This window comes from Andrographis paniculata, unplaced genomic scaffold, assembly GCF_009805555.1.
Source record: "Andrographis paniculata isolate CXL003 unplaced genomic scaffold, ASM980555v1 Contig62END, whole genome shotgun sequence".
Lineage (NCBI taxonomy): Eukaryota > Viridiplantae > Streptophyta > Magnoliopsida > Lamiales > Acanthaceae > Andrographis > Andrographis paniculata.
In genome coordinates, this window is record NW_026137598.1 from 5316669 (window position 1) to 5344571 (window position 27903).

At 34.2% G+C, this 27903-nt stretch overlaps 5 protein-coding genes across 6 annotated transcripts; 2 read left to right on the forward strand and 3 right to left on the reverse strand.

Annotated features, from left to right (window-relative positions):
- Positions 1–969: 969 nt before the first annotated feature.
- On the reverse strand, positions 970–3874 carry LOC127261290 (protein RER1B-like). The gene is made up of 4 exons (XM_051289572.1): positions 3709–3874; positions 2574–2949; positions 1606–1786; positions 970–1468 (listed from the first exon to the last, which is right to left on the reverse strand). Exons 2-4 carry the CDS (start codon positions 2924–2926, stop codon positions 1424–1426), a joined length of 579 nt encoding a protein of 192 aa, XP_051145529.1. The 5' UTR covers positions 2927–2949; positions 3709–3874; the 3' UTR covers positions 970–1423.
- A 2799-nt stretch (positions 3875–6673) lies between these two features.
- On the forward strand, positions 6674–10386 carry LOC127260933 (uncharacterized). Its single transcript, XM_051289000.1, has 4 exons — positions 6674–6911; positions 7566–8923; positions 9088–9113; positions 9283–10386. Exons 2-4 carry the CDS (start codon positions 7582–7584, stop codon positions 10063–10065), a joined length of 2151 nt encoding a protein of 716 aa, XP_051144957.1. The 5' UTR covers positions 6674–6911; positions 7566–7581; the 3' UTR covers positions 10066–10386.
- Positions 10387–13611: 3225 nt separating this feature from the next.
- LOC127260937 (40S ribosomal protein S25-2) lies at positions 13612–15400 on the reverse strand. Its single transcript, XM_051289006.1, has 4 exons — positions 15294–15400; positions 15133–15207; positions 14898–15032; positions 13612–13900 (listed from the first exon to the last, which is right to left on the reverse strand). The coding sequence occupies exons 1-4, from the start codon at positions 15294–15296 to the stop codon at positions 13787–13789; spliced, it is 327 nt and encodes a 108-aa protein (XP_051144963.1). The 5' UTR covers positions 15297–15400; the 3' UTR covers positions 13612–13786.
- Positions 15401–16541: 1141 nt separating this feature from the next.
- On the forward strand, positions 16542–21526 carry LOC127260935 (phosphatidylinositol/phosphatidylcholine transfer protein SFH12-like). 2 transcript variants are annotated; one of them, XM_051289004.1, is made up of 13 exons: positions 16546–16809; positions 17016–17141; positions 17504–17765; positions 17966–18065; positions 18172–18438; positions 18560–18637; positions 18758–18859; positions 18958–19007; positions 19119–19218; positions 19319–19432; positions 20201–20312; positions 20530–20924; positions 20995–21518. In XM_051289004.1, the coding sequence occupies exons 2-13, from the start codon at positions 17096–17098 to the stop codon at positions 21082–21084; spliced, it is 1716 nt and encodes a 571-aa protein (XP_051144961.1). In that variant the 5' UTR covers positions 16546–16809; positions 17016–17095; the 3' UTR covers positions 21085–21518. The 2 variants fall into 2 exon arrangements, with proteins under 2 accessions (XP_051144959.1, XP_051144961.1); XM_051289002.1 differs by having other exon boundaries at positions 16542–16809; positions 20530–21526.
- An 84-nt stretch (positions 21527–21610) lies between these two features.
- On the reverse strand, positions 21611–27686 carry LOC127260934 (phosphatidylinositol/phosphatidylcholine transfer protein SFH6-like). The gene is made up of 15 exons (XM_051289001.1): positions 27564–27686; positions 27341–27450; positions 26133–26433; positions 25500–25599; positions 25127–25393; positions 24961–25038; positions 24766–24867; positions 24618–24667; positions 24426–24525; positions 24221–24316; positions 24013–24127; positions 23298–23429; positions 22590–22996; positions 22343–22417; positions 21611–22238 (listed from the first exon to the last, which is right to left on the reverse strand). The coding sequence occupies exons 2-15, from the start codon at positions 27393–27395 to the stop codon at positions 22218–22220; spliced, it is 1899 nt and encodes a 632-aa protein (XP_051144958.1). The 5' UTR covers positions 27396–27450; positions 27564–27686; the 3' UTR covers positions 21611–22217.
- Positions 27687–27903: the final 217 nt, after the last annotated feature.

The following is a 27903-nucleotide window of genomic DNA, read 5'->3' on the forward strand; positions in this document are numbered from 1 at the left end:
AAAAAAAAAAAAAATCATAATAATTTTAAAAAGATATTTGAACTTTATAAAGTTAAAAGTAAATTTAAATCAAAATTACAAAATATATATTGTTAAAGTAAATGTTTATATCCAAAACTTTTAATACTCTCTCAGTCAACATTGTCGTTTGAGTATGTTTCATATTTCATGATTTTTCTTTTTGAAAAATAATTAAATGTTTTAATTATATTTAAAAAAATTTATAATTTTAAAATTTTAATTAGACTAATTAGTTATTTTAATTTTAATTTGTAGTTATTTGTATTGTCGTGATTAATTTTACTAATATTCAAGCCGGCCCTAGGTCCAGGAAATGTTATATATTTATACTTCTTATACGTATAACTTATTTGATATGTATAAATATGAAAGAATATGATTTGGTGGTATGCGAATGGATTTACATATTTTGTTGAAAATTTTAATGTTTCAAAATATACAACAAAAATTAACGTCAATTCAAACTAGAATTGCTTTTAAGTATAAGTGTAAAACCCAAAAGTCTTTTCTAAAAGTTAACACAATCAGAATAACAAAGTGCACTTACAAATTCAAAACTCCAATGCTCTTATAATTTTATTACTATCTCCAATAAAAGAACAACATTTGTTTTTGCACATAAAGTTTTTAATACTAGCAGTATTATATTTGATTGTAATGAAAATAACAAAAATACTCTTATTAATACTATGTAATAAAAAATAATGATATTTGTGTAAAATATTGAAAATTATAAAAATATTTATTATAAGTATTAAGTAAATAGTATAATTACTATATTAAAAAAAAAATAATATTCTTATTTTGAGACCTATAAAAATGGAAAATAAAACTTCTTATGGGGACGGAAGTACTTTAATTCATCCTCATTTAATTTTACTACTTAAATCTAAACTTATTTTACAATCTCACTAAAATAAATATACAAAAAATTACAACACAACAACAAGGACCAAAACAGAGTATATTTTACTCTAATATAAAAATCCAAGTAATATTCAGGTGTTAAATGCAGATATACGTAACGATCTGCATTCAGCACAGCAATAGCAGTGGAGAGATCATCATCATCATCATCATATTACAATCAATGTTCAATACTCCAGAAATGCATCCAAGACGAATTGAATCTTTCTGTTTTTTGCTATTCTTTCCTTTCCTGCAGCAAATTCAATAGCTGTTCGCTGCCATACTAAAGTAACAATGAACTGGGGCGGGGTGGGGTGGGGTGCATGCCAACATCTTCAGTGTGTAAATACATATACCAAATAAACTAAACTATATAAAACGGCAATCTCCGGTGCCTTCTTGTCTTGTTTCCACCATGTACGCTTATCTATCCGAGAAACTCAGTCCCCTTCGAATCTTCTTAAGCTGGTTGAGTCATGGAGTCGAGGACCGTTCAGTCACTGCTGGAACTCGCAGCAGGTTTTTTCCCTTTGTATGTCTGCAACGGCACAAGAACACACAATCAATGAAATTATCAGGAAAAAACAAAAAACAAAAGAAAAAAAACAAAAGCTAAGAGATTATATGGAATTTCAAGAAAATAGTTGTCTGTGTGTGTGAGTGTGTGGTGCTCACCTGCTTTCCAATGCTAAACGGGATATATTTGTACTTGATCATATGCATTATTTGGCGCTTCATCGTCAAAACAAAAAGAACAAGCCAGTAGAACAATAGTATAGGCCAGAAAACAGGCACATCAAACATGGAGAAGAAGGTCAGCACAAATGCTATACAAAATGCCTTCGTTACTGCATACCTGCAATTGAGACAATATGCATCGTTACGAAGAGCAATATTTTTATCCATTCATGCAGTCAAACATATACAAGAATTCTGTTAACATTGTAATAAGGCTTTCCATATTTTTCTGCAACTTCGCAAAATCGAATATATATGTAAAGTCAAATAGCATCTGCACACAGAAGTTTAGCATATGTTATCAAGTACACCGTAAAAATCTAAACAGGAATTCTATTATATTCCCAATTCTTATACTCAATGACATGTGTCACCACTTTCATTTCCAGACAGTAAAAGTGGAAAACCGAATGAAAAAGCAAATTGAAATGAGGCAGTGATCACTCACATTTTGAATGAAAAGAGTGGTACCAATCATCTTGCATCAATATATCCATAAAAATGCTACAGAATATGTCAAACTTCAATTACTCTTACGGAGGAGATTATAGGTTATAAAGGAATTTATGTCGTAGAGTACAACACAACAGAAAACCACTTAACAAGGATAATAGGAACACGACGCAATCAAATTTAACATGTATAACTATCATGAATGCATAAGCATGCTGCCATTTATTTCACACACTCCAATTAGTTTATTTAATCACCTCATGTTCTCGAATATTCAAACATAGATCAATAGTCTTTCCGCAGCTTATGATAGAGAATAAAAACACAAATAAAGGCAATTGATACATTGCAAACAAGCACAAAGATGCACATGCTATCAATTCCACAAAGATAGAATTAATTATCATGGAAACAGATAAAAAAGCGGATGCCAGAAGACTGAATGTAAATACCAAAATTTGAACTCAGGAAGGCGGCGAATGAAAGGTTTGAATTCATCAGAACCCTTCGTGGGAAGCATAGGACCATCTGATGGTTCCATCTCTGGGTCAACAAGAGGTGACAAAAACCCAATGAGTAGGTTCAGAAGGTAGATCCCAAGACCGTAGCTAACAATGTAAAACCCTTGAAGGTAGTACACTCTCAGTGCATAAACAAACAGTATGGCAAATGTTCCGATCCACCGATAAAGAGCATGTGGCGTTGATTTATCCAAATAGTACTGGAACAGCTTTGAAAATTCATGTCTTCTCTGGTTCAGAGCTGCAGCAGCTGTTGAGGGACCATCACCTCCAACCCCCTCCATGATTATATTTCAATTCTAAATTCCTGAATGTTTGGACAGAAATTCAATCCAAGGAACGGCCATGATTAAAACAAAAAATTGTCTACATGTCAAAAGCCAAGAAACAGGAGTGCTTGGTAACAAATATAGAGGAATTAGACATCTCCCATTGAAGACAACTCATTATGAATCCAAAAGTTTCTCGAAACATAATTTTACCAGAGAATTAAAGCCTTGTTTATACTGTTAGAAACACTGAAAACAAAACTAAACATTTGAATAGCAAATACAAAGGCCAGAACCAGATCCAACATTTAATCAGCTTAAACCCAAGCAAACACATCCTTACTAGCTCTACATTCATTGCTACAGAAAGAAAAAATGTCCGAATAAAATGGACAAGAGACCAATACTCACTTTCGCCTACAGGTGAACTCTCTGACAAATTCATCTCGAATACCCTAGTCAATCCACCTCAAATTAATCTCGAATACCCCTAGTCAATCCACCTCAAATTAATCTACATTTTACTGATCCTCAATGAAAACCTTAATTGTCGCAGAAGATTAAAACCCCAAGGCCGCCGAATACCATAGCAATTGAAACTCGAAACGTTCTAACAAATCTGAAATCAATCAAATTAAAGCACACTAGAAACCCTAAAACGGAAACCCAACAATAAAAACAACCAGATCTAAGAAAGCTCGGCACAAATTCAGAAAAACCTAAACTTCCATAAAAACATAAACAAATCCGCAAAATCATGGCTCCTCCAGGAACGATACCCGATTAACATATCATACCTTGGGCGTAGCTGAAGAGAGCGATTGAGGGGTTCGGAGGTCAAACTACAAATCCGGACGTGGTTGAGAGAGTCCAATCTGTGAAACAAAAAGAGAACACTCAATTGCGACCCAAAACGACGTCGGTCAGCTCCACTGGGAATATGCTTGCAAAATTGGATAATACCGTCATTTCCAAGCGCGTAGGAGTAAATGGATCCGTCGTCCGATCCAAATCCATTTTACTCAAAATTAGGCTTGTTGGACATATTGCTCTATTAATTTTAGATTTTGATACTCCTACTATTTATCTTTAAGATTATGAAATTAATAAATACATTTATTTTTTTTTATAGAACATTATATTAATTATTAATTTATTTTATAATTTTTTTTTAAAAATCCTCAATGGGTGTATTCTTTTATTTAATTTATTTAAATTTATATTATTCATAAAAAGAAAATTAAAAAAATATTGAATCAAGCATTAGCTTTTTATATTATACTAAAATTATTTTCCTATTTATGTCATGTTATATAACTGGTTCAATTCAACAATTTTATAATTCAAACTTATAGTAAATTTGAACGAAATGATAGTTCGTCCAAGACTCGATAATTTATATATTTAATAGTATAGTTATACGGTATAAAGGTGAATCTCCAAGTCATCATAACAATTTTATTATTTAATACTAGTGTTACATTTATTTTTTATTTTAATGAACATATGAAAATAAATGTTGTACTCCATCCGTCCGATAAATTTAATCTCACTTCTTTGTAAAAATACAAAAGAAATTAGTTAAATTTTTAGGACGGATAGAGTAATTATTTCAATTTATCCTTTTTTTTCTTTAATTATGTTTTGTTGGGTGGGACTTTTGGATGCAAACTATATATTTTTATATATAATTATAAAATATAGTAAACAAATCAAGAAAAAATACCTCAAGAAAAACTAAATAAAATACATATATTAATTATATTTGTTCTAAGTATTTTTAAAAATAATTATATCTAAGGTGTCTTAAGATTTAAAGTCAACAAATTAAAGTAAATCGCTCATCAATTCATAGATAATTATTGATGATTTTTACTTAGGTTAACTTAAAGGGAATTGAAATAAGAAAAATATCTAAATGTGAAATCAAGTCAACAATGAATCATTTTTTCGAAAATTAAATACACTATGGTAATATTTCAAATGGTTGATATTCTAATCCAATAATAAAACAAGTTTTTATCTTTAATAAGAGTGTCACCTCAAGCTGGATAGAGAGGCTGCCGAAATGAGAAAAGAGAAAGAAAAAAAAAAAAAGAGGTTAGTTGTTAATGTGTTTGAATGAATGAGAACAGTCTTTCTTTTACAAGTACAACTCTACGGAGAATAAAGAAATTGCCCCGTATGAAAGACAATAATATTGTTTTTGTGATTACAATGGTGATTTGTCGTGATTGTAATTAGATACGATCAACTGAATAAAATATTATCTAAATTTTAAGCTCTTAATTTTTGAACTCATTTTGAACTTCAAAACTTGAACTTATTTTGAGACAAATAAATATTGAGTTTTTTGGCTCGATCATTGGAATATGGTACAAAGCATCGCCAAACATTTACCAAGCTCCACGACCCGAGCTAATGTACGTGTCGTACCCGTGTGTGTATCATTTTTGGTTTAGGTGGGCGGACGTTGCACGCATGTATGGCTCGCGGGTATTCTCCTGGCTCAATTATACTTCTTATTACTTTTATATACAACAAAATATATATACATCATTAAAGATGCAATAAAGCAATTTATTAGTTAATCATTTAATTAATTTATCTAAAATCTGTAGTAACTTTTAGCCATAAATTAAAATGGAATTTTAACCAAATGTATTTTTAGTCATTAAAAATCAAGTTTTTGAGAAATTTTGAATTTAGTTAATGAATTTTTAAATTGACTTATTCGACAACTTAAATTTTTAAGTAATGGTTAACAAAATTTTTACAATCAATTTATATGTATTGGGTATATACAACACAATATTCTTTTTATTTTAATATTTTTTATTTTTTTTAGACGTGAAAATTTACAGTTACTGTTCGAAAATATACAATAAATAAATATCTATCAGGACTATTTAATTATATATACTGTTGAATTCAATTTTTTTTTTTTTTTTTTTCACACAATTGGAAGGAGTATAGAATAATATAAAAACCTGAATAGTACATAAATATCCATCCACTAGGAACCGCCACTAGGAGCTTCCTTGTTGGTCCAAAGAAAGAGTGACGTGTATAAAAAGGAGCCAGATGTTGGGAGTGCGCGCGCCGAGGTTAACCAAAATGATACTCCTCCCCTTGTGTTCACATCTTATTTTTGTAAGTTCTATTTATTATATTATTTTTTATTTTACAATTTAATTTAATTTTAAATTTTAAAATTATATTAATTAATTATTTTAATTTTAATTTAAAATTATTTTATTAAATAATAAATATTTTTAAATAAATTAAGTACTGATTGATAGTTTGGTTACCAAAATGGCTCGGCTTGACACATCAGCTCCCGCAGAGGCGCCGCACCTCGATCGGCTCTGCATTTATCGGCGCATTAATGCATTTTTCTCCTTATTATAATATTCTCATGGATCTGAGAGCCTCAAGATATTTATCGATTCAGATATTTCTTTCAGATCATTTTTATAGTAGATTTATAGTTTCCACGTCAGATTTTAGTGAATGCCGATTATATTTGTCCAAAAATTTTAGAGTATTTCAATAAAAAAAAATTACCGACGAGAAAAATAAAATGATTAAATAATATTAGAATTTAAAGATTTAGTAGAAATAAATTATTTTAGAAAAACCATTTATTCAAAAAAGTCGACATTAAGAATTATCTATATGAAAAAAGTGTACATTAGGTGGGTCCAATGGGACCCACCGGCTTGGCAGCGCACAAGCACAAATTAGCTACGCTTCATTCAGTTAAATCTCCTTCTCTCAGAAATAGAGAGTCGGTCTCTCTGTATGCTTTCTACTTTTATGCTCTTCTGTACTATGGCTTGCAGAGCATCTGAGCCACACAAAGAGCGTCTGCGCAAGTAATTGAGCGATTGTGTGTCTTCATCTTGTTCCTTTTGGCTACTGACAGCCGAGATTGTGGAGGTTGATTTCTGTGGACAATTGGCGAGGAGCTGTGGATTCGGCGGATAGGTGATTTGGGGTATGTGACGACGTATTGAGGTTTTGTAGTTGTTTATAATTAGTTTGCGTTTGCGGTTTGAGTGTGAGCTTGTTGATATGCTTGGAATATGTTTGTTGGTGATTTGGTGTATGTGACGATGTATTAAGGTTTTTTAGTTGGTGCTAATTAGTTTGCGTTTGCGGTTTGAGCGTGAGCTTGTTGATATGTTTGCAGGTTGTTTTTGGTGAATTTTGTTAATTTTTGTTTTTGAGTTTGCGAGGGTCTAGTTGGTTTGTGTGCGTGTGTGTTTTCCCTAATTTTGTTAGCTGTCTGTTTGGATCGGCGATTGGAAGAATGAGATGTGATATTTTCGAGCAACTTCGAGTTGTTTGAAATTTGTACGTTTCTGGTGGTGGTTTGGCTACGCATTTACTTCTCTTTTAAGGCGTTGAATTGACTTTCTGAAGAAGATCTTCAGTTTACATAGGAAAGAGTATTTTGGGAAACGTCGCATGTTTATGTGTTGCTAAATCTAAGTTTTCGTGCAACAGATGCTTATCATTATGTCCTCTTGGTTTGCTTTGATTTGTTTTCTGTTATTGGATGTTTCTGTCTATTGTTTGCGAGATAAGGTATTTCTCTTGTTTGTTCTCTGCACTTAACTGCTTCATTAACAACGGTTATTTTGTCCAGCCAAAATTGTTTCGCCATGCCTGATCAAAGGATGCCCTCTATCGCTGACAGCACTGGCTCAAGCTCTGGGAAGAGTCCGTATTCGGTGCCAGATTCCCAGCCTGTTTGGATGGCTCATTGGATGCAACCTAGCAGCATTGCAACAGGAAAGAAACGTGATCGTGGAATTGATGAATTGGATTGTTCATCTCGAAGCAATAGCACTAAAGATGGATCAAAGGATTCTCGACCTGTCAAAGACTCCAGAGTGGTTGAGGCTAAGGCCTTCAAATTCATTAGTTCAAAAGTTGAGGATAGCGAATCAGCACTCTGGCCTCCTATGAAGCACGGGCAGATTAGTGATGACAAACAGGCAAAGGGACAAGTGCTTGGTCGCAGCATTGAACAAGATAGATCCACTGATTTGAAAGGAGGGACTCAATCTCCCCGGGGGGAGATACCAGCAGTAGTTGGAACTTCATCTAAACGATGTTATTCTGCAGGTGAGGATACTTCAAAGAGTCTTCCTGAGTGGATGAAAACACATTCTACTTCCATGGATCGAAGCATTACTGTATTAAAACCTTTCCAAGGATCAACAATGGAGTCATCAACGCAGATCGTGCCATATTACAACCTTAAAAAGAGTGAGTTCGACAAAGGAAAAGCTCCACTGATCATGAAGCCTTCTTATGTTTCAAAGGATCAGTTTCCAAATTCTAACATGGGAATACCTGAGCAAGAACATTGCAACAAGCATGGTCAACTGACTGATTTTTTTAGTGAAAGAAAAATTAACAGTCATTCAGATACGGCAATGGATGTGCATTTGGGGGACATTAATACATCCTTGTTATTAGATACTCCATCCTCTAGTCAACCTCACCTGCCAGTGTCAGGTCAAGCTTGGTTCCAGAAGAGGGCCGAGGAAATAGAATCAAAGAAATTATGCTGTAATCATTGCTCCCTACAAAAGTTGCCGTATTGTGTTCATGACATGAAGACTATGAGAATTTGCACCACTGTGGATTCTGTGGAGGCATCACGTGAAGGTTTTCCTAAGTATTCTCAAACAACACACCATGTGTTTATCACAAAAGGTGGTGATTTATCGGGACAAAATGATGTTTTTAGAACTACTGGGCTAGTTGCTGAAATAAATGGAAACACATCTAGTGATTTTCATATCCCATCAGCATTTTATGGTCAAGCTAAGGGGGGTGGAGTAGAGCTTCGATCTTTGAGTGGTTCCTCCAATAGTAAGGGAAAAAGAACCATTGAAGATGTTGCTGCTTCTAAATCCTTTATTAAGAATGAATCATCAGCTGAAACAGACACCATGGATATAGATGTATTCAAAGAGGAGATTTCAAATGCTGGTATGTAATAACTTTGCTCCTAATTTTCTCTATGATCGTCACATTTATACATTTCTGTACTTCACTGAAATATCTATTACTATTGTTTCTCTAGAATTGTAATTTAAGTTTGCCATCAATGTATCATAGTTTTCTCTGAACCCAGTGTTCTTGTTTTGTTGCAGGTGCAAATCATACCTTCTCAAATAAGGTGCTTTCCCATTCTAAACTCATAACACTTAATTCTGTGCATCTAACATGTGAATGTCCAAGTATATTGATTACCTTTCCTACAATCAGTTTCAGTATCTGTTTATTTCTAATACAGATGCATGTTCAGCAACCTAACATCACAATAATAATCATTGTATTTGTATTAGGGCTTCATTTTTGGCTCACCATTATCTCCTCGCATCAATGGTACTTCACATGGAGAAGCAACACATCACTGGAATAAGGCAATTCGACCTGACATCAACTTAGAGCTTCCCGCACTGCCGGCTGATGCATGTTCATCGGAGAATATGTGCGCAGGATCCTCAAGAACTCAGAGTCTAGACACAGATGCAAACATCCTCCTGGCTCATTCCAACCACCCTAATAAAAAATCCAACCTATCCCCCGGTGATTCTTCTGAAGTAGATCCGACAATGAGATGGGTCAAGCGCCTCAAGCTGACATTACCAAACTCAACTTCCCAAGCCACACCAACTTCATATTTGGGCAAAAGCACAAATCCCATTGGAATGAAAAATCACTTTAAAGTCATTCTTGAAGGCGACATTGCTCGCTCAGGACCAACTCCAAAGAGTGATCAAGTTAAAGAAACAGTTGCATCAGATAAGACCCAAGGGATGTTCAAGGCCAGTGAGGATTTCATGCCAGACTCAGCAACGGGAGGCAAGGAGTCATTGCTTTCACAAGCTTGGATTAAGCGGTGGCTGCGGAACGGATCCAAAGTCGCCCAAAATAAGGCTGCAACAGTCGTTTGTAAGCCACAGAGTTTTAAAAAATCACTCGATGACTTCCAAAAGAAGCAGTTCCCTAGCATAGCAGCAATGGCACTGATGGGAAAGGCCATGAAAGGTTTGCACACATGTGAGCTGCACAAGCAAGAGTCTTTTACTATTTGGAACACAAAGGCATTCTTGAAAGAGATTTGAGAAGTCTTTGGGTTTAGAACCAATCTTCACCACACTGCTTATACTTTACGCAGTCATGTTTTAATTGTCTCGTAGCCACTTTACGCCTGGTAAGTGTTCTCCTACCGTTTACTTGGGAATATCTCTCAGGCCAAGGGAGGCTAGCCGAGGCTGGTTTCAGGAGCAGCACATCTCAGTCTGTGAGCAATCCCTTCGAAAAAAAAAACTTCATAACTGAACTTGAAATGCCTGCTTTTCTATTTTGAGATCGGTCTTATGACTTTTGCCTTTTTATTTTCCAAGATTGTGCATTGTGTTATGAAACTTATGACTTTAACACTACATGCTTCTACTGTGTGTTTCTACTTCCATGGTCGAAACTGAAGCCTTATTCGTGATTGATCATGAATCCTTATCCGAATCTTACTATATAGATTAGCTTCTTTTTTTGTATCATCTACTTTTGAATGGCGAAGGTATCTTCGAGTTGTTGGGATGCTCGTGGCATCAGGTGACGTTCATTCCATCGAGGTAAGAATAATGTGATTGGCACAAGTTGAAATTTCAAAAGGGGCCTGAAGTAGTAGTGGTAGGGGACCTTATCTATATGGTGTCAATTATATTTATGTTCCCTTATCTTCTTCTTGTTATTATTGTCATGATTCATTTTATTTTGGAATGTGGTTGGAGTTGGGTAGGTTGTATGTGTCATTGATGGCCATGTTTCCTGAAAGGAGATAAAAGGCAGCAACTTGGTACACTGCCGGTGGTGCCCGTCTTACTTGGCCCATCCACTCTCTATCGAACTATTAATGGAGCCTAGCCTAGCCTCAAACTACAACAAAACAAAAGGTACACATGCATTATGATTTAAAAATATCTTACGAGTCTTTAATTATTGTACGTTTCAATTGTGTTTGCAAGGTAGCTAAATGCACGTCACATGCTCAATTGCGCGTACGAATATACTGTTACTATTATTATTTTAAAATGAATTAGGATGATACGTAGGTTTAAATTTATGGTTTACATATTTTAGTGGTATTTGAAATGAGACGGAAACACATTGCATCATTTCATGTAATAACGGTCGTGAAATGAAAGATAAATGGGGAGAGAGGGAAATGAAAGAAACAATAGAAATAATACTAATAGAGTTATTTTACATTTGTTTTATATTCCTTCAGTCATCCAACTATATATATCTTTTTAATTATCCAAGGGTGTCTTCGTTCGAGGGATTGAATTTTAAATACGCTATTGTCTCATTTTTTTTAAAAAAAAACATCAAATTAAATATCTATTTTTTATTTTTTATATTATAATAAAAATTAATTTTACATTCAAAATATTACATCGAACATCTATTTATATCACATCATACAATTATTTAAATTTAAAATTTTTCTTATTCAAATACCAACACAAAATCCAAATCCCCAAACAAACACACCCTAAATTTATTTTTATATCTTTTTTAAGTATTTTTTTTTAACCTTTTATATTTTTTTTTTACCCTAAAAGGAAAATTTTATATTTTTACTATTTTTCTTAAAACCGAAAAAATATTTTTCTTAATACTTGTATTCGATCAAATGGAATATATATATATATATATACATATATTTTTAATGATTGGGAGAGTAATTATTCCGGATGTACTTATTTGTGGGCTTGGAAGCTGGGTATTTTTATTGTAAAATTAAAAATAGAAGTTTTAATTTAAATTTTTATAGGTGGAGAAAAATAGTTACTAGTAAAGCTTGATTTGAAAATTCACAAACCAAAAAAATCTATTTGAATTCTTCCTTTTTAAAAAATATTATATTAAATGCTATTTTATTTAAAATATTACATTTAATTATTGTTCCAACTAAATGAAAATAAGATTTCAATTGAGTTAGTCAAGAGGATAGAGAAATTTATTTGAATTCTTCCTTTTTAAAAAATATTATATCAAATGCTATTTTATTTAAAATATTACATTTAATTATTGTTCCAACTAAATGAAAATAAGATTTCAATTGAGTTAGTCAAGAGGATAGAGAAATTTACGAAACGTACAGAAATACCGATTTATCGTATCACCATATCATGTCAAAAATGTAAGTTTTCGGTACAATATCGGTATGAATTTTCGGAAAATTCTATTTTGATATGATATTGTACCGATATTATTTTTATTAAATAATTTAATTATTAATATAAATAATAATTATTAATTTTTTTTAAAATCATAACAAAAAATATGTAAACTATTAAAAATTTATTAATTTTTTCATAATATTTTTGCGATAGAGAATGATGATATTTATTAATTTTTTAATTATTTTGAAATTTAAAATTATATTTCGTACCAAAATTGAAATTTTCGGTACCGTACCGAAAATTTTGATATACCAAAATTCAGTATATTAAAACTTTCAGTACAGTACTAATATATATTTCTATCATACCGAAAAGTTTAAAATGATATCAATATTCACCGATATTTTCAATACAATTACGGGAGCCGCCAAAAGTTGGCGTGACCAAAAAAATTCTACTCGGCATGAAAATATTGGACCTAAGTTTTAAAAGTAGGGTTTAACAAAAGTTTGAGCCAGATGGGCTCGGCACGGCTAAAAATTTAGCTATGCCCGGCTTTACAAATAGCTGCGTAATTTTGTTAAATAAATAGAATTTCAGAGTTATCTTTAAACTCTTAATGGATTAATTTCAACAAAACCCTATGCAGCTTCGGCATTGAAGCCACCTTAAACAGCACAAAAATCCAATCCGTTCAAGTTATATTTAAACACCCCATCCATATTACCAAGAAGCTATCCTCCTCAAAATCCCCCAATCCCTGCTCAATCTAAGCATGTGAGTTAAGTAATGTAAAAGAAAAAAAAAAAAAAGAAGAAACAGGCCAAGTCAGGCCAAAACAGTTTCAATCCAGGTCGCATTCGAATCTCAATTTTTTGGCACACTTTCAGAATGACAGCCCGACAAGGCCAGCTCTATAAAATTGGGTTCATATATATATAAATATATCTATTTGTTTACCCTACTATATATCTCTGAATCATAAAGGTATGGGGTTTGGGTCAAAGTATAGCTCAGCCAGGCAATTCATAAGCGAAACATTAGAACCAGATTCCGGGCCACCAAGCCTACCACTTCACATAAGAATTTAAACTCAAGAATGAAACTAGAGCTGGCATACTAAAATGAGGCTCCCCACGCACATTTGGATTTTCAATCATTGAATGCATAATTCAAAAATAAAATGAAATGTACAAGCACCATCTGCAGAAACATTGCTCAATGTTTTATTCAAGTTCAATGGGATCTGATCTAATTCATCACATTAATCTCACATATTCAATATAGGCTTTAGTCTAATTCATGAATTAGACTAATATAACTATCTGGAATGGATAGTTCCAGATGAAAACATCATCACCAAGCCATTTCATTACATTATGCTGAACGCCTATCAGATTCAGAAAAGCCAAAGCCATAAGACTACAAATTAAGCCTTCAACATTAATACCTAGCTTCTATAGTTGATTCAGTCATCAATACCAGTAAGAAAATTTTAGGAGAACGTAATAAGTTCAAGTTGATAGCAATTACATAAATAAATCCCCTAAACACCAAAATTCTCAAGCTTTCAGTTCAGCATCAAATCTAAAAATGCACGTCGTTTAATACAAAAATTGCATTAAGCTCACCAAATCAATGAAAATATAGCCATCTAGGTGTTTGTGGCCCTGGTGTATATCTGCTGGCTTGAATGAGCTGACACCATTCTTATCAGTCCTCGAGCCATCAGCTCTCTAATAGCCTTTCTTGCAAGTGACCCACTAATCTGTTGGCGAGGATGTATCATAGACAATCAGAATTTGAAATGAATCTTGCAATATAATCATAGTCAAATGCAGATGAATGAATATATTCAAAGACAATTGCAACGCAAAACATAAATTTATGCTATTATTACACAGTTCATTTTCAGGTAAAGATACCTCCTCCGCATGTGTGTGTTATATTCACAGTATATGAAAAAAAGCAAAAGCAACTCCAAGGGCAGTAAATATCTTGTTGAATAACTCTACAATGTTCACATTCTTTTTAACAGCCTTGGCTCCCTCTTGTGTAATGTTATGAAGGATTTTCCGTAAGTACTCTTCTAAAATAGTTGACATAGGTAATCCAATCAATCCTCATAAATTCATTTAAATCTGGAGTATATCACATTCAGTCCATGTTCCATTTTTTTTCCTTTCACATTTTTACCTCAAGATCAAGTCGAGAATTAAAACACCAATGATTCTTGACTTTTTAAGAACATCTAGTATAAATTATTTGAGACAATAATCAAATAAAGACCTTAGTAACCATATAATACTGTGTGATAAAGTATTAAATCCTACTATGTTGCATTAAATTATTGTTTAAATAATCCTTTGACAGTTGACACAAAATAAACAAGCCCGTAGGCACTGACAACAAGAGTTATAAAGCAACTTTCAAAGGGAATGTAGGAGCAGCTAGGGTTCAAGAACCACCAATAACTTGGTAAACAGGAATTGAAAACCCTTGAAAATATTCTTGTTAGTCTTAGAGATTTCAATCACATTATGAAAATTTAATTTCACATCAGAAGTGAAAGGATATAAAAGTAGATTCAAAAGTGTGAATTATTTCAACTGATGCAGACACTTTCAGCTCAAACTAACAGTTAAATCACTTCTGAAGGATCATTAGATTGCATATGTTATTATAAATGTAGAGCTAATACTTCAGGAACAGATTTCAAAACCATCAACATGCACGTATTATTCAATTCATAATATTGGAATTACCCTGAGACGATCGGAGAGAACAGACGGTGTTATGAGCTTGAATTTAGGCGCCTCGGTAAGCAGCTTGTCGTACGTGCCCTTGTCAAACAACACCATGTTGTTCACCTTCTCCTTCTGCTTTCCCTTGCTCCACTTCTGCAATTATGGCATTTTTACCACAATATTCCCCGCCAAAATCAGTGATTAGATCCACAGAAACTCAGCATAAAAACAAAACAAACAAGTAGTTTCCAACCTTCTTCTTCTGCTTGCCTCCTCCGGATTTCGCCGGCTTCGATGACGGTGGAGGAGCCTTATCCTTCTTCGGCGCCTGCAAAATAACAAAAAAAATCAAATTACACATTACGGAAACATTGTGCTTTCGCTCAAAACTCAGATCGAACAGCATCAACGAACCATTTGGGAGAAACTTGTATGCGTCAGCCAAGAGCGGCGAGGGTATACAGGCGATTACTTTTCTTAGGGTTTTTTCTTCGTTCAACTTAAATAGAGAAGGAACACTGTGCTTGCAATAGGTAATGGGCTTAGGGTTTATCATGGGCCGGCTCATTTCCTTTGTATTTAAATTTTGGGCCTTATTACAAAATAGCCCAGTTTCTCCACTGGCATTTCACTTTCCAAAAATAGTAAATGCATCCTTCTAAAAAAAGAAAAATCGTAATTATATATATTTTAAAAAAAATTATATTATTTATCAATATTATATAATTATATACATATGTTTTTTTCACAAAATCTCAATTAACTATTATTTTTTACCATTTTCAAAATCCTTAAAAATTCCTAAAGATGCACACAATAGTTATGTAATATTGGTTAGTGTTACCATTTCATTGTACTATTTACCTAACATAATAAATATCATTTCAATTTATAATATATTATACAAATATTATTACTTTATATTGCAAAAAGCAAACATCACTCTTTCACAGGGACGGAAGGAATATTTACATTAAAAAAAAAAAATCAATTATTATTAATATTTATTTATTAAATTTCATTCTAAAATTAAATTACTAATTCCTCCATTTAGGCTCCGGTGTGCTCTCATGATACAAAGGGCGGAGATGTATAATTAGTAAAAATTAAAAAATGTATTAGTTAAATTGATTATCTTATAATAAATAAATATAAGATTAAAATTAAGATAGTCTAATTAAAATTTAAAAATTATAAATTAAAATATTTAATTCTTTTGAAAAAATAAAAATAACAATATAAATGATACATAGAAAAATGAAATTATAGTCACAGATAATGGACGAAGGAAGTATCTTACAAACAAATTTACATACTAAAATCAACTTATAAATTTATTCTAGATTTGAGTTTGAATTTTTTACTTAATTTTTTATTTAAATATTAGTTTAATATAATATTTATTGAAGCACATATTTATAGGTGTGTTTTTTTTTTTTTTTTTCCTCTTGCTTTGATATTTTTTTTTCCATGAGATAGGCAGAGAATAGTGTAGGTAATATAAAAAATAAAATTTGTAAATATTATATTAATTTTTTAAGAAATGATTAAAAATTTTTATTAAATGAACAAAGCCTATTTATTTTTATTCTCTGTTGGATAGTTGTCTCCGTGGGAGTTTGGGTAGTTTAGTATTTTTGGAGAAATGAAGCGAGAAATTCTCCAAAATCTGACGGCGAGACCCAATGGATGAATGGAATGGCGTGCGGTGGACAATTGCAATCGCATTTGCACTTGCACATGCATAGCATAGTATAATTGGTGTGAAGGAATATTATGCATGGGCGGGCGGCCATTAATTTCGTGTGTGGAGGAGGTGAAGGGATGGTGGTGTGCCGTTCATTTCACGCATATCGTATTAATACTCCATTTCCAATTTTGCTTAACGGTCCGGACCCCTCCATCCATGTTTTCGTCACCGGCGACATAGGTATGCGCTCTCTTCTTCTTCTTCCTCTCGATCTTAATTAATAATATTTCAGGAACAGTAACGATTTCGTAATTTCGCAATTCAATTCATCTGCATCCGTCGGATGGATTGACCGAGTAATTTTTGTGACCTAAGAACTTTTGGAATTGATGCATTGTTTTGAGAAATGGAGATAAAAACATTTTTAACTTTCGTGAATTTTGTAGGTAACAAATCTGCATGTTCGTGAGATTTCGTTCTCGTAGAGCCTGTGGGTGAGACGTGATCAAATTAGCGAACTGCAATCATGAGTCACAGTAGGTCAGGATCTCTTGAATGCTCCATCAAGTCGAGTAAGTGTTCCTTCTTTGCATCTCAAGTTTTCATTTCTCAGCATTTAAATAGCTATTGCCATAGCTTAGTTGTATGATTGGATTAAGGCTTTATTTATGCTCTTCTGAGAATAAATCTGATGATAAACGACTAGTTTTTGGATGATTGTTCCAATAACAATGACAAACTTTATCCTATCCAACAAGATTGATTGAATGTAGAAGTTTTTTGCATAGTAGAGCAATTTTTCTTCTCAATTCATACAATGGGATAGATTGAGATATAGACATCAAGATATTTGTACATATTCAATTAAACTTTTTTGAATCTAGAGTGAATGCTTAAGAGAAAGAAACATGAGTTGGTAAAAAATCATTTGCAGGTCTTGAGAAAACTGATACTGAAAGTTCGGATGACGAGAGGAAAAAGAGGCTTGGTTCGCTAAAGAAGGTGGCTATTAGTGCTTCTTCCAAATTCAGGCACTCTTTAACTAAAAGGGGCCGGCGAAACAGCAGAGTAATGTCTGTTGTGTTTGACGACGAGCATGATTCAGAGGAAATGAAAGCTGTGGATGCCTTGAGGCAAACACTTATTCTAGAAGAGTTGCTTCCTGCAAAGCATGATGACTATCATATGTTATTAAGGTAAATTGAATTGTCTTCTGAATATTGATAATCAGCTCATGGCAACCTTGATGATCATTTCTGCTTCTAACGGATGGGCAGAGTTCAAATGAATTATCTTGAGTAGCTAAGTTTCATCCATCCAATGGAGATTTCTTCAAGTATTAAATTTCCGGAACAAGTAGCTAGTTGTGGTATTAGATTTTTTTGCGACGTCACAGGTTTTTGAAGGCCAGGAAGTTCGATATTGAGAAAACTAAGCAAATGTGGGCGGAGATGATCCAATGGCGGAAGGACTTCGGTTCTGACACTATTATGGAGGTATTTGTGATTTTGCTTCATCGACACATTCTTTTCTAAAATTCCTAAATGATCTAATGAATTTGGAACAAGAAGTTCATACCATTCCCGGGTATATTTCTGGCAGGACTTTGAATTCAAGGAAAGAGACGAGGTCCTTAAATACTATCCACAAGGCCATCATGGTGTTGATAAAGAAGGAAGACCTGTTTACATCGAAAGATTAGGACAGGTTGATTCAACCAAGCTCATGCAAGTCACAACGTTGGAACGATATTTAAAATACCACGTCTTGGAGTTTGAGAGGACTTTCAACGACAAGTTTCCCGCCTGCTCCATTGCAGCCAAAAAGCACATTGATCAGAGCACAACCATTTTGGATGTCCAAGGAGTGGTATGCAGTTTAATTTTTCGACACTTAGCTAGATTGAATAGATAAGAAAGTATTCAGAATGTTTCATAAATCCGTAATACAGTAGATCAAAATAGACCTGATTTTTCGCATAACTTGTCAGGGTCTAAAAAGTTTCAATAAGGCTGCTAGGGAGCTTGTTCAAAGTCTTCAAAAGATTGATGGCGATAATTACCCTGAGGTACAAGCTACTTTCATGTTCTTTAACACTATCCCTTAAATTCCATTGCTCATAAACTTTCGATAGAACACAACCTTTTTAAATCATTCGATTATTGTTTACCCTTTTGTTTCCTTCCAGACTCTATGCCGAATGTACATCATCAATGCCGGATCAGGATTCAGGCTCTTGTGGAACACAGTTAAATCTTTCCTTGACCCTAAAACTACTGCCAAGATCCATGTAAGCTTAGACTTCTCTCTTTTTAAAGTCCATAAGCATTTTGCTCAGGTCAGGTCCATCTAAAGAGTAAAGAAGCTTCTTCCTATATTCCTTTCCAGGTTTTGAGCAACAAATACCAGAGCAAGCTGCTCGAGGTGATCGATGCCAGGTAAAATATCTTTAACATACCTGCAATCATTTAAAATTGGTAGATAAGCCGCTCCCGTCAGTTCTCTTATTCCCATGCTGTCCTCATTCTGTTGTTTCGATCTTGTATCAGTGAGCTGCCGGAGTTCTTGGGCGGCACATGCACCTGCCCGGATAAGGGTGGTTGTATGGCCTCCGATAAGGGTCCTTGGAATGATACTGATATCATGAAGGTCAATCATATTTGTCCATATCCCTACCCCCTCATCTTTCGATGCTGGTTTCTACATTTTTTGCAGGTGTCAATCCTGAAATTCGTAATTCGATTGCTAGATGGTCCGTAACGGCGAACACAAATGCTGCAACAAAATATCCTGCTTGGTGATAGAGGAAAAAACAGATTGTCCTGCAATTTTGCGCTCCCAACTCTCTCCTGTTCGTGAAGAAGTAAGTTGTTAATTTATTTTTTTTATCCTATTTAGTTTGTGTGATCAAGTCAAGTTAATTCAAAATTGGATGAAGATGATGCCAGTAGGTGTCATTTTTTAATATTTACAAAATCACTGCAACTGCAAGATTTTGATGATATAGAAACTCAGAAAAATAATCACTTGATGTCTTATAATCATTCTCTCTCTTTCTCTCGTGTGCGTCGGATTGAATATTTTAAATGGGTTAAATCATTTACGTTTATTATCGTATCGAGTTCGTATTGGATTTGTGTTGACCCGTATACATAATTATGCCAAAATACTTAATTCAAATCCAATTATTTTTTTTCGAATTGTCGTGTTATATTAGTTTGTGTCGGCTATAGTGAATTAGTTTAGGTTATTTAAAATTGAACTTAACCTTAAACTAATACTTAAATTAATTATCAAATTAGAATTATTTTACATATATAATAAATATATTATAATTTGATTGTCGCGTCGAGTTCGAGTTGAGAGCCTCAATCCTAACCTCTATTGTCGGGTTCGTGTCAATCCGTATACATAATCGGGTCAAAATCTTTTATTCAAATTCAATAATTTCGTGTCGGGTTATCGTATCGTGTCAGTTTTTGCCAGCTCTAGTATTAATATATCTTATGTGACGAGATCAATTGTATATGCATAATACGTTAATCATTTCAATTTGATGAGTTTCTTGGCCTTCTGCATCAAACATCTGATCTGTAAAACTTAAGTGCAACCCAGAACAATTTATCCTCAGGTAAACACCAGTGCATTTGAGCCACCAAAGCTCGACGACAACGCAAAGGGCAAACCCGACACTATTGATTGGGTGAAAGCAGAGAAATTCGACAACTACGCTCTTTCTAAAGGTAAGTATGTAATAATGCTACGATTGATTGGTGCATGTTAGAATATGAATTTGAAATTCTATAGTGATATACAAATCTTCTAAATAAGATAAAAATCTTACGAATTTCATAAATAAGATAATTATCATAAATATAATATATTGCTTCTAGAAACAATGCATATAGGTAGGTATGTAATAATGCTCTTTCGACTTTTGGTTGGTTACAACTTGGACAGATTATTTCCCTGCAAAGAATGCATGCAAATCAACATCTTATTCTCCTAATTCTGATGGACTCAGCAACCATATATACACTGGAGTGCTGACCTTTTTCATGGGTATTGTGACTATGGTTCGAATGACTCGCAACATGCCGAAGAAACTGACGGAAGCGACCCTCTATTCTAGCTCGATGAAGAGTGGTGCAGTGCACGGGTACAACATGATGGCAGGGACTGCAGTTTCCAGAGAAGATTACTTCATCATGATGAAGAGAATGAACGAGGTGGAAGAGAAGGTGACTGTCATCGCCAACAAGCCAGCCAACATGCCGCCGGAGAAGGAGGAGGTGCTCAATAATGCCTTGAGCCGTGTCGAATCATTGGAGCAGGAGCTTTCCGCCACCAAAAAGGTATATATTTCATCTTTGATCGATTTTGTTGTTTTCTATTTGATTGGATTGGTTGTTTGTTTGTTTGCAGAGGCTGGAGGATGCAATTCTCCGACAAGAAGAACTCCTTGCCTACATCGAGAAGAAGAGCAAGAAGAAGAAGAGATTCTTTGCTTTCTAAGTGCAGAAGAGCCCTGTGTGTGTGTGTGTCTACTCTCTAATGTACAGATATAGATGATGATGGTGGCGTTGTTACAAAGATATTTCTGGCTCTCTGTTTTCTTAATGGGAAAAAACCTCTAAGTTTGCTTGGTAGGGGCAAGGAGGGTCTTCATTTCTTCTTGCAATAACCAATCTTAGTTTTGCCGTAGCATAACTAAAAGATATTCTCTTCTTCTAACATAAAATGTTCTTTTTTTTTATTTTTTTATTTGTTAGTAAATTTACAATTATACATTTTAAAATTAAAAAAAAAATTAAAAACACGACGTACCTACGGTAACGTGAACACTTTTATTGGTATAGAGAAAATACTATATTGAGCCACCCTCGTGAGCTTGGGACAAGAACCGCGAAGCTAAACGAATTTCTAGAGTGTCTTTTTTTGACAAAAATTTTTATTATTTGAAATTCTCATTTCTCACAAAAATATATTTTCTCCTTCTAACATAAAAATTTTACTATTTAAATATAAAATCGAAATTAAATCTTTCACAATTCGAACTCGGAGAAACACTTTTAGACTCAAAGATCATATTAGAATTATTGAGTGCTTATTTTATTATCCTGTAGTGAAATCATCTTATAACTCAAAATAAGGACGAATTACCTTTCAAAAAATACTAAGACTAACGATCCATTCGACTATCCTATTTATTTCTTTTGATTCTCTATCCTATCCTCGTATGTTTCCAGAATTCCCAGACAAGAACATCCAAATAATGTTCATTTATACCCTTAAAAAATGACATTACTGAAATGAAATTTCTGGCTAGTTTGCATTGAACATCCTCCAACTATACATACTTCTTGTGATGTTTATTGTCATTTACAAGAAGTGTATGAAGTAAGGATAAACTGAAGCATACTGCCATCGACATCAAATCAAACATGTCTGCAGTTTTTTTGCAAGAACTGTAAAAAAGTGTCCTTTTTCATTTGATCTTGCTGGCAAGACGAGAGTGACGGTGTATGTGTATGCATGTATCATCGATCAAATTCACATTGTCGAATTATGACTCTAAATCATGGAAGGTTAGGCGACAAGAATTGAAGTACCTGTATCCCAAAGAAGCCTTCCACAAGAATCCTTTTTTACATGCAAAATTTCTTCTTCTGGACAGAGAACAAACAAGATTTGTCAGCACGATGAATTACGGGATATATGGCATAAGACAAACTAACAAGAGAGCACGAGAAAAAAGATCGTATTTACTCACCTGGAATTTAGCATTGATTCGACTGTCTATGTACGCAAGCAGTTCCTCATGTCTCATCAAAGCCTCGTACAGAGCCTGCTCGGGCATGGAAAAAACGGCGTAAAGAGGAATAAGATATGTCAGTTCTTGCTCTCTATAACTCATAAAAATAATACTTTTTGTGATTGATGCTTGACACCGTAGAACAATGATGAAGCAAATATTTTCAAATAGGGAGGATTATGAAATATGTTCGATTGTTTGATACCTTCTTGGTTGAAATCAACTCTGCTTCGAGGGCCTCCACTCTGCAAACAGCAGCATGCAGCAGTTCTTCTTTCTCATAGGGCATCGTGGATGGTTTTTCTTCAAGCATATTGACCTTCTCTTCGAGCTCGCTCAGCTTCTTTGTGAGAGAAGCAAGGAGCTCTCTGTCTGTGAAATACGGTGGTGCTGGCGAAGATGGTTTAAACTCATCCTTGGAATTCGTCTTAAGGACAGATACCATAGTTGTTTGCTTGTGCTGTGATGGTGCATCAGGAAGTTTCTTTGTAACTTTGTATGATAATGTACGAACATACACAAAAAGGGTTACGATGAAGGTCAAAAGAGCTGTCAAAGCCCGAGCAGACAATCCTTCTGGCACTTTCTTAGAATCAGGTGACTGAAACATATCTGAATAAAAAAAGTCGGTATAAGTTAAAAAGCTAGTATGGGAACAATCTTTTCGAAACAAATACAACATACAAGTTGGAAAGAAATCAGAAAAACCAAGAAACCAAAATCAGTGAAGAGGTAAATCAAAGATCAGTATTATTGTGGGATAGGGATGGAAGCCTGGTAGGAGCCTAGAAATGATCATGAATATCGAAGTAAATATACTTTTCTTCCTATTCTAAGTGATGTATCTCTCTCTCTATATATATGGAGGAGAAACATGATCATAGAACTTTTGAAGTAATGGCACAGGTTTGACCTTTAGAAACATGAAGTGTCTTAGGGCGTACTTCCTTCTTGTGTCCAGAATCAACAGTCTTGTCGACCATAGGAACATACTCATAGCTGTCTGGGGGAATGCCGGTGCCGCCAGGTATTCCAACATTCCTAGCGTGAAGGATAAGAACACTGTTTATTTAGCACAATCATGAAAGATAAAATAATATCATCTCTCTCATAGTTTAACAAAGAATATACCCACAGGCTTAATTTCTTTATCCATCAATTAAGAGGGAGAAGTGTCAGGTAGACAACCAATTCAAAAACAATTGCATTAAGGAGTGCATTGCAAAGTCCCAACTGTGTTTTCTTTGGCAAAAACCACTAGATCAACTTTCTTGTACTCCCAGTCTCATTTTTATTGATCTTTTGGCAGAATGGGAATGTATTATTAGGTTGGCAACCAATTTAAAAATCAATGCTACAAGGAGCACATTGCAAAGTCCCACTTTGTTCTCTTGGCAAGGACCACTACATCTTTATGAAGGGTTGAATAAGCGGGAACATAACAGGAGTCCTTAAATAGCACTAAGAGAGTAAACTTATGAGGCGACAGCCTGTTATTTTCATTTCCTCAAGCAAACACTTATCAATGCTGAAATTAAATTGAAACACAACTGAACTTCTGATATGCATCTTTTTCCCCTTCAACTAAATATGAAATTAGGAAATGATAAATTTTCTGCCTAACCATACCTCCTCACGAACAGGAGTCAATTGAAGGTGAGAATATCTTTTAGTGCCTATTGGAGAAATCATGTCTTCAGCTTCAGAACCGGACTCTGCTGTGGATGTTTCACTGCATTTTACCTGCCACGACAACCAATAGCTATAAAATATATCCATGTAAAATGTCAATGATGGAACAAAGGTGGGTCAAGAGAAATAGGACATCAACCATACCATGTGGTAGTGAGGTTTCACATAGACGACCTTCCCCTCGCTGTTCATAATTTTAACAACCTGCCTGGAATGGTGACCTTCACCGTTTAGAATCATCTGCACAACCATGTCAAGCAGTAAAGCATATTAAATTTACAACAGATTCTCTGAAGATAATATCATTATTTCTACATCAAGATATTCCAAAATCAAGGCAACTTTGGACCTTCAGTATTTCAGGATTCTTCCAAGGTCCTTTGTCCGATTGCAGGCAGCCACCTTGGTCCGCACATGTACAATTCCCTCCTAGAAACTCTGGCAGTTCACTGCATGAGGACATCAAAATATGTTACTAGCACTAGAACGGAATTTGTTGTTGCTACAAGCAACAAGAATATACATTATCAGGCCTGTTCACCTGGCATCAATTACTTCAAGCAACTTGCTTTGGAATTTATTTCCAAGAACCTGTGTTGGATTCCATAAAAGAATAACATTGTAAGCTATCATAGCTAACCAGCCAAATACCATAAAGCTCCAAAAAGCTGAAGAGTCACAGAACATACATGAATCTTCGTGGCTGTCTTGGGATCAATAAAGTTCTTTATTGTACCCCATAGCAGCCTGAAGCCTGGTCCAGCATTGATTATAAACATTTGATGGAGTGTCTGCAAGAAAGAGGTTAACGTAATTAAAATCCGAAGAAAAAAAAAAAAAAAAAAACATCATAAATTAATCAAGTTGAGAAACCAGTGGGTTACCTCAGGGTAATTATCGCCATCAATCTTCTGAAGCTGCATAATAAGTTCCCGTGCACCCTTGGTAAAATTTTTCCAACCCTACAATGAGTAGCAGGAAATTCAAACTGTTTTGCTGAAACACAAACCTTACATATAGTAACACAAAGCAACAAGGTACAAAACATACAACACCCTGAACATCCAAGATCGTTGTACTTGAATCAATGTGCCGTTTTGAAGCAACAGTACAAGCTGCAAACTTAATAGCAAAGGCTTTCTCAAATTCTTGCACATGGTATCTTAGATAGCGGTCCATTGTTGTTACTTGCATAAGTTTGTTTGGGTCAACTTGCCCTAGTCTCTCAATGTACACAGGCCTTCCCTCTTTATCAACTCCATGATAGCCATGGGGATAATGCTTCTTTACCTCATCTAACTCCTTGAAATCAAAATCCTGATACAGAACATTTTTAACAAGATTGGGAATTGAGCTACACAGTTGGATTACTATGTCAACAAAAGTTATTAAGAAGCCATTAGCAGAAAATTATCATAAGTACCTCCATTATTGTGTCAGTACCAAACTCTTTCCTCCACTGAATCATATCAGCCCACATGAGCTTTGTCTTTTCAATATCAAATTTCCTTGCTTTTAAAAACCTGCATTCAATCTCAGTCCTTAAATATTATATGTCTATAACAAAGTAAAAGGTAATGCACAGAGTTATTCAGAACCAACTAGTGATTTATAAGAAAAGTTCTCCTTCAGAGTAAAGAGATGTAAGAAATGGTTAGATGGATGCCCAACCCAGCATGGTTAATTGAGATGAAGTCACTACAACGTGAATCACAGCGGCCTAAGGAGGTAAACAATTCTTAAGAGATGCTAATAATACACTGATTCTGGAAAAATTTTTGAAAATAAATAATTCTCTGGTACCCATAGGGTAGAGATTGAGTCTGACCATGCAATTTCATGTAAGAAATTATAAAATACACTTTAAATCCCAAATATTGTCAGATACCATATGGTGGGGTTAGTGGTTACCACAATATTCTTTGCCGTCATGCAGTAGATAATAAGAACTTGATATTCAAATCTCACACCTTTCCTTGATTTTTCTCTCCAAGATAAATTTTTTAATAATATATAAATGAATTCGACTAAAAGTAATGGATGCCAAAAACTCAACCTCAACATCATATAGTAATCATCGAACTTCTCTGGCAACAACTCCTCCAATATCAAGGCTTGTCGGAATGACTCGACGGCTTGTAGCTCTGAAGCATCTCGAATATCTTCAATTGAAACCGAACTAACTCGCCCATCGCGCTTTTTTCTACCCCTTCTCTTTAGTGAATGCTTAAACCTCGAAGATGCATGCAATGCTTTCTTTCTTAAATTGCCAATTCTAGACCTTCTCTCATCCTCCGAGTTCTCAAAATCAGACTTTCTTTCTCTTCTCTCATCATTACAAGATAACCCATCAAAGCCTGCTCCACCACAGAGAATAAACATACAAATAAAGAACTACATCAAAATTCGAAAATTAAGTTGCAGATAAATTACTTGCAAATAGCCTTAAAAATATTCAATCATACAATATACTAGTTTTAGAAATACATTGCCTACATGTGAAGGCTTTAAATCACCATCTTTGAAACTGAGATCTTAATGAAGCAGGACCAATTCGACTCTAAATTGTGAAGAAAGAGTAGGCATCCATTAAAGAAATTAAAATATGAAATTTTTGGCTGTTGTTATAATCACAATTCTTCCTTATCAAAACCATGTTCTAACGGGATTAAAATTTTCTCTATACTGTTCTTATGATGTACTCGATCAATATCACAGTAAGAATATTCAACTCTCAGCAATGGCTCTTAAGTTAAAAAAAAAAAAAAAAAAAAAAAGGTCCACATGACAAGTGAAAAGGATTCAGACGAAACTAAGCAATTTTTCAGGTGGAAACAGTTGGAATTAAGAATATTCCACTTCAACATCAACGAAGATAGTGCTGAAAGCAACCAGCCCCACAGACAGTTCAGCTGTACTTCGAAAATCGTGAACTTTAATCCATCACAAGTCAGATGTGATTTCATCAAGACTGCATCATTGACGATAAAAAGAGATCAAACCCGAAATAAAATGATTACAATTAACCTCATTCACATTAACCTAAAGTAGTTTCTCACTCCTGGTCCAACAACTTTCATTGTCAAATCCTAATATTAAAACCTAATACTACACTCTCGATCTCAATTAGCACAGGGAGAATTATCATAATTAAATCAAACGTCCTGCAGCCAGTAAAACACTAATCTCAAATGCAAACGAACTCGCAGTAATAAACCGCAATTCCAGATCAAGAAGAACGAATAAATAAATGAAATCACTCACAGTTTGCAACCAATTGCCCCGACATCGTCAACTCAAGGCCACCGGAACAGTTCATCAACCGATCAACCAAGCATCACCCTATCTCCGCACTCTCAAAAGCGAAATCCTGTCTATGAACTCCACAAACAAGCTTGAATTAGCTAACCAGATCAAGATACTTCTCCAGATTGAATATCAATACAACTCATCCAGATGAAAATTCCCCAGAAAAAAGCGATAATACATTATCACGAGTCACAAAATCGATCCAAATGCAGTAAATGCACCGAAATCAGCATTCAGCAGCGGCAAGCGGAAATTTATCCGACGGAAAAGAATCCATGGAGATTGGAATGGGCGTTTTCAGGAAATAATAAATTAATTATTAAATTATTTGTTTTTAATTTAGTTTACATTTAATAATAAGTTAATGTAGAAAATAAATTCGCACTGCCGGTTCAACCAAACGACGCCGTATGTGCGTTAAGCAAATTGAAGGTGGGTAATCAATTGTAACTATATTTTGATTTAATACAACCTACAAAATTAGGTAAGTGCCAGAATTGCAATTTAAATAAAAACCG

Coding starts and splice junctions, on each gene's coding strand:
- LOC127261290 (XM_051289572.1), bottom strand. CDS start 2,926: ATGGAGGGGGTTGGAGGTGATGGTCCCTCAACAGCTGCTGCAGCTCTG. Junction 1,787..2,573: donor CTTCCTGAGTTCAAATTTTG/GTATTTACATTC, acceptor TCTCAATTGCAG/GTATGCAGTAACGAAGGCAT. Junction 1,469..1,605: donor CGTTTAGCATTGGAAAGCAG/GTGAGCACCACA, acceptor GTGCCGTTGCAG/ACATACAAAGGGAAAAAACC.
- LOC127260933 (XM_051289000.1), top strand. CDS start 7,582: ATGCCTGATCAAAGGATGCCCTCTATCGCTGACAGCACTGGCTCAAGC. Junction 8,924..9,087: donor AGAGGAGATTTCAAATGCTG/GTATGTAATAAC, acceptor GTTTTGTTGCAG/GTGCAAATCATACCTTCTCA. Junction 9,114..9,282: donor ATCATACCTTCTCAAATAAG/GTGCTTTCCCAT, acceptor TATTTGTATTAG/GGCTTCATTTTTGGCTCACC.
- LOC127260937 (XM_051289006.1), bottom strand. Junction 15,033..15,132: donor GAGGCAAGCAGAAGAAGAAG/GTTGGAAACTAC, acceptor CCATAATTGCAG/AAGTGGAGCAAGGGAAAGCA. Junction 13,901..14,897: donor TTCTCTCCGATCGTCTCAGG/GTAATTCCAATA, acceptor CCTCGCCAACAG/ATTAGTGGGTCACTTGCAAG.
- LOC127260935 (XM_051289002.1), top strand. CDS start 17,096: ATGAGTCACAGTAGGTCAGGATCTCTTGAATGCTCCATCAAGTCGA. Junction 18,860..18,957: donor AAACTACTGCCAAGATCCAT/GTAAGCTTAGAC, acceptor ATTCCTTTCCAG/GTTTTGAGCAACAAATACCA. Junction 19,433..20,200: donor TCTCTCCTGTTCGTGAAGAA/GTAAGTTGTTAA, acceptor ATTTATCCTCAG/GTAAACACCAGTGCATTTGA.
- LOC127260934 (XM_051289001.1), bottom strand. CDS start 27,395: ATGAACTGTTCCGGTGGCCTTGAGTTGACGATGTCGGGGCAATTGGTT. Junction 25,394..25,499: donor GTACTGACACAATAATGGAG/GTACTTATGATA, acceptor GTTCTGTATCAG/GATTTTGATTTCAAGGAGTT. Junction 24,526..24,617: donor CTTGAAGTAATTGATGCCAG/GTGAACAGGCCT, acceptor GTCCTCATGCAG/TGAACTGCCAGAGTTTCTAG.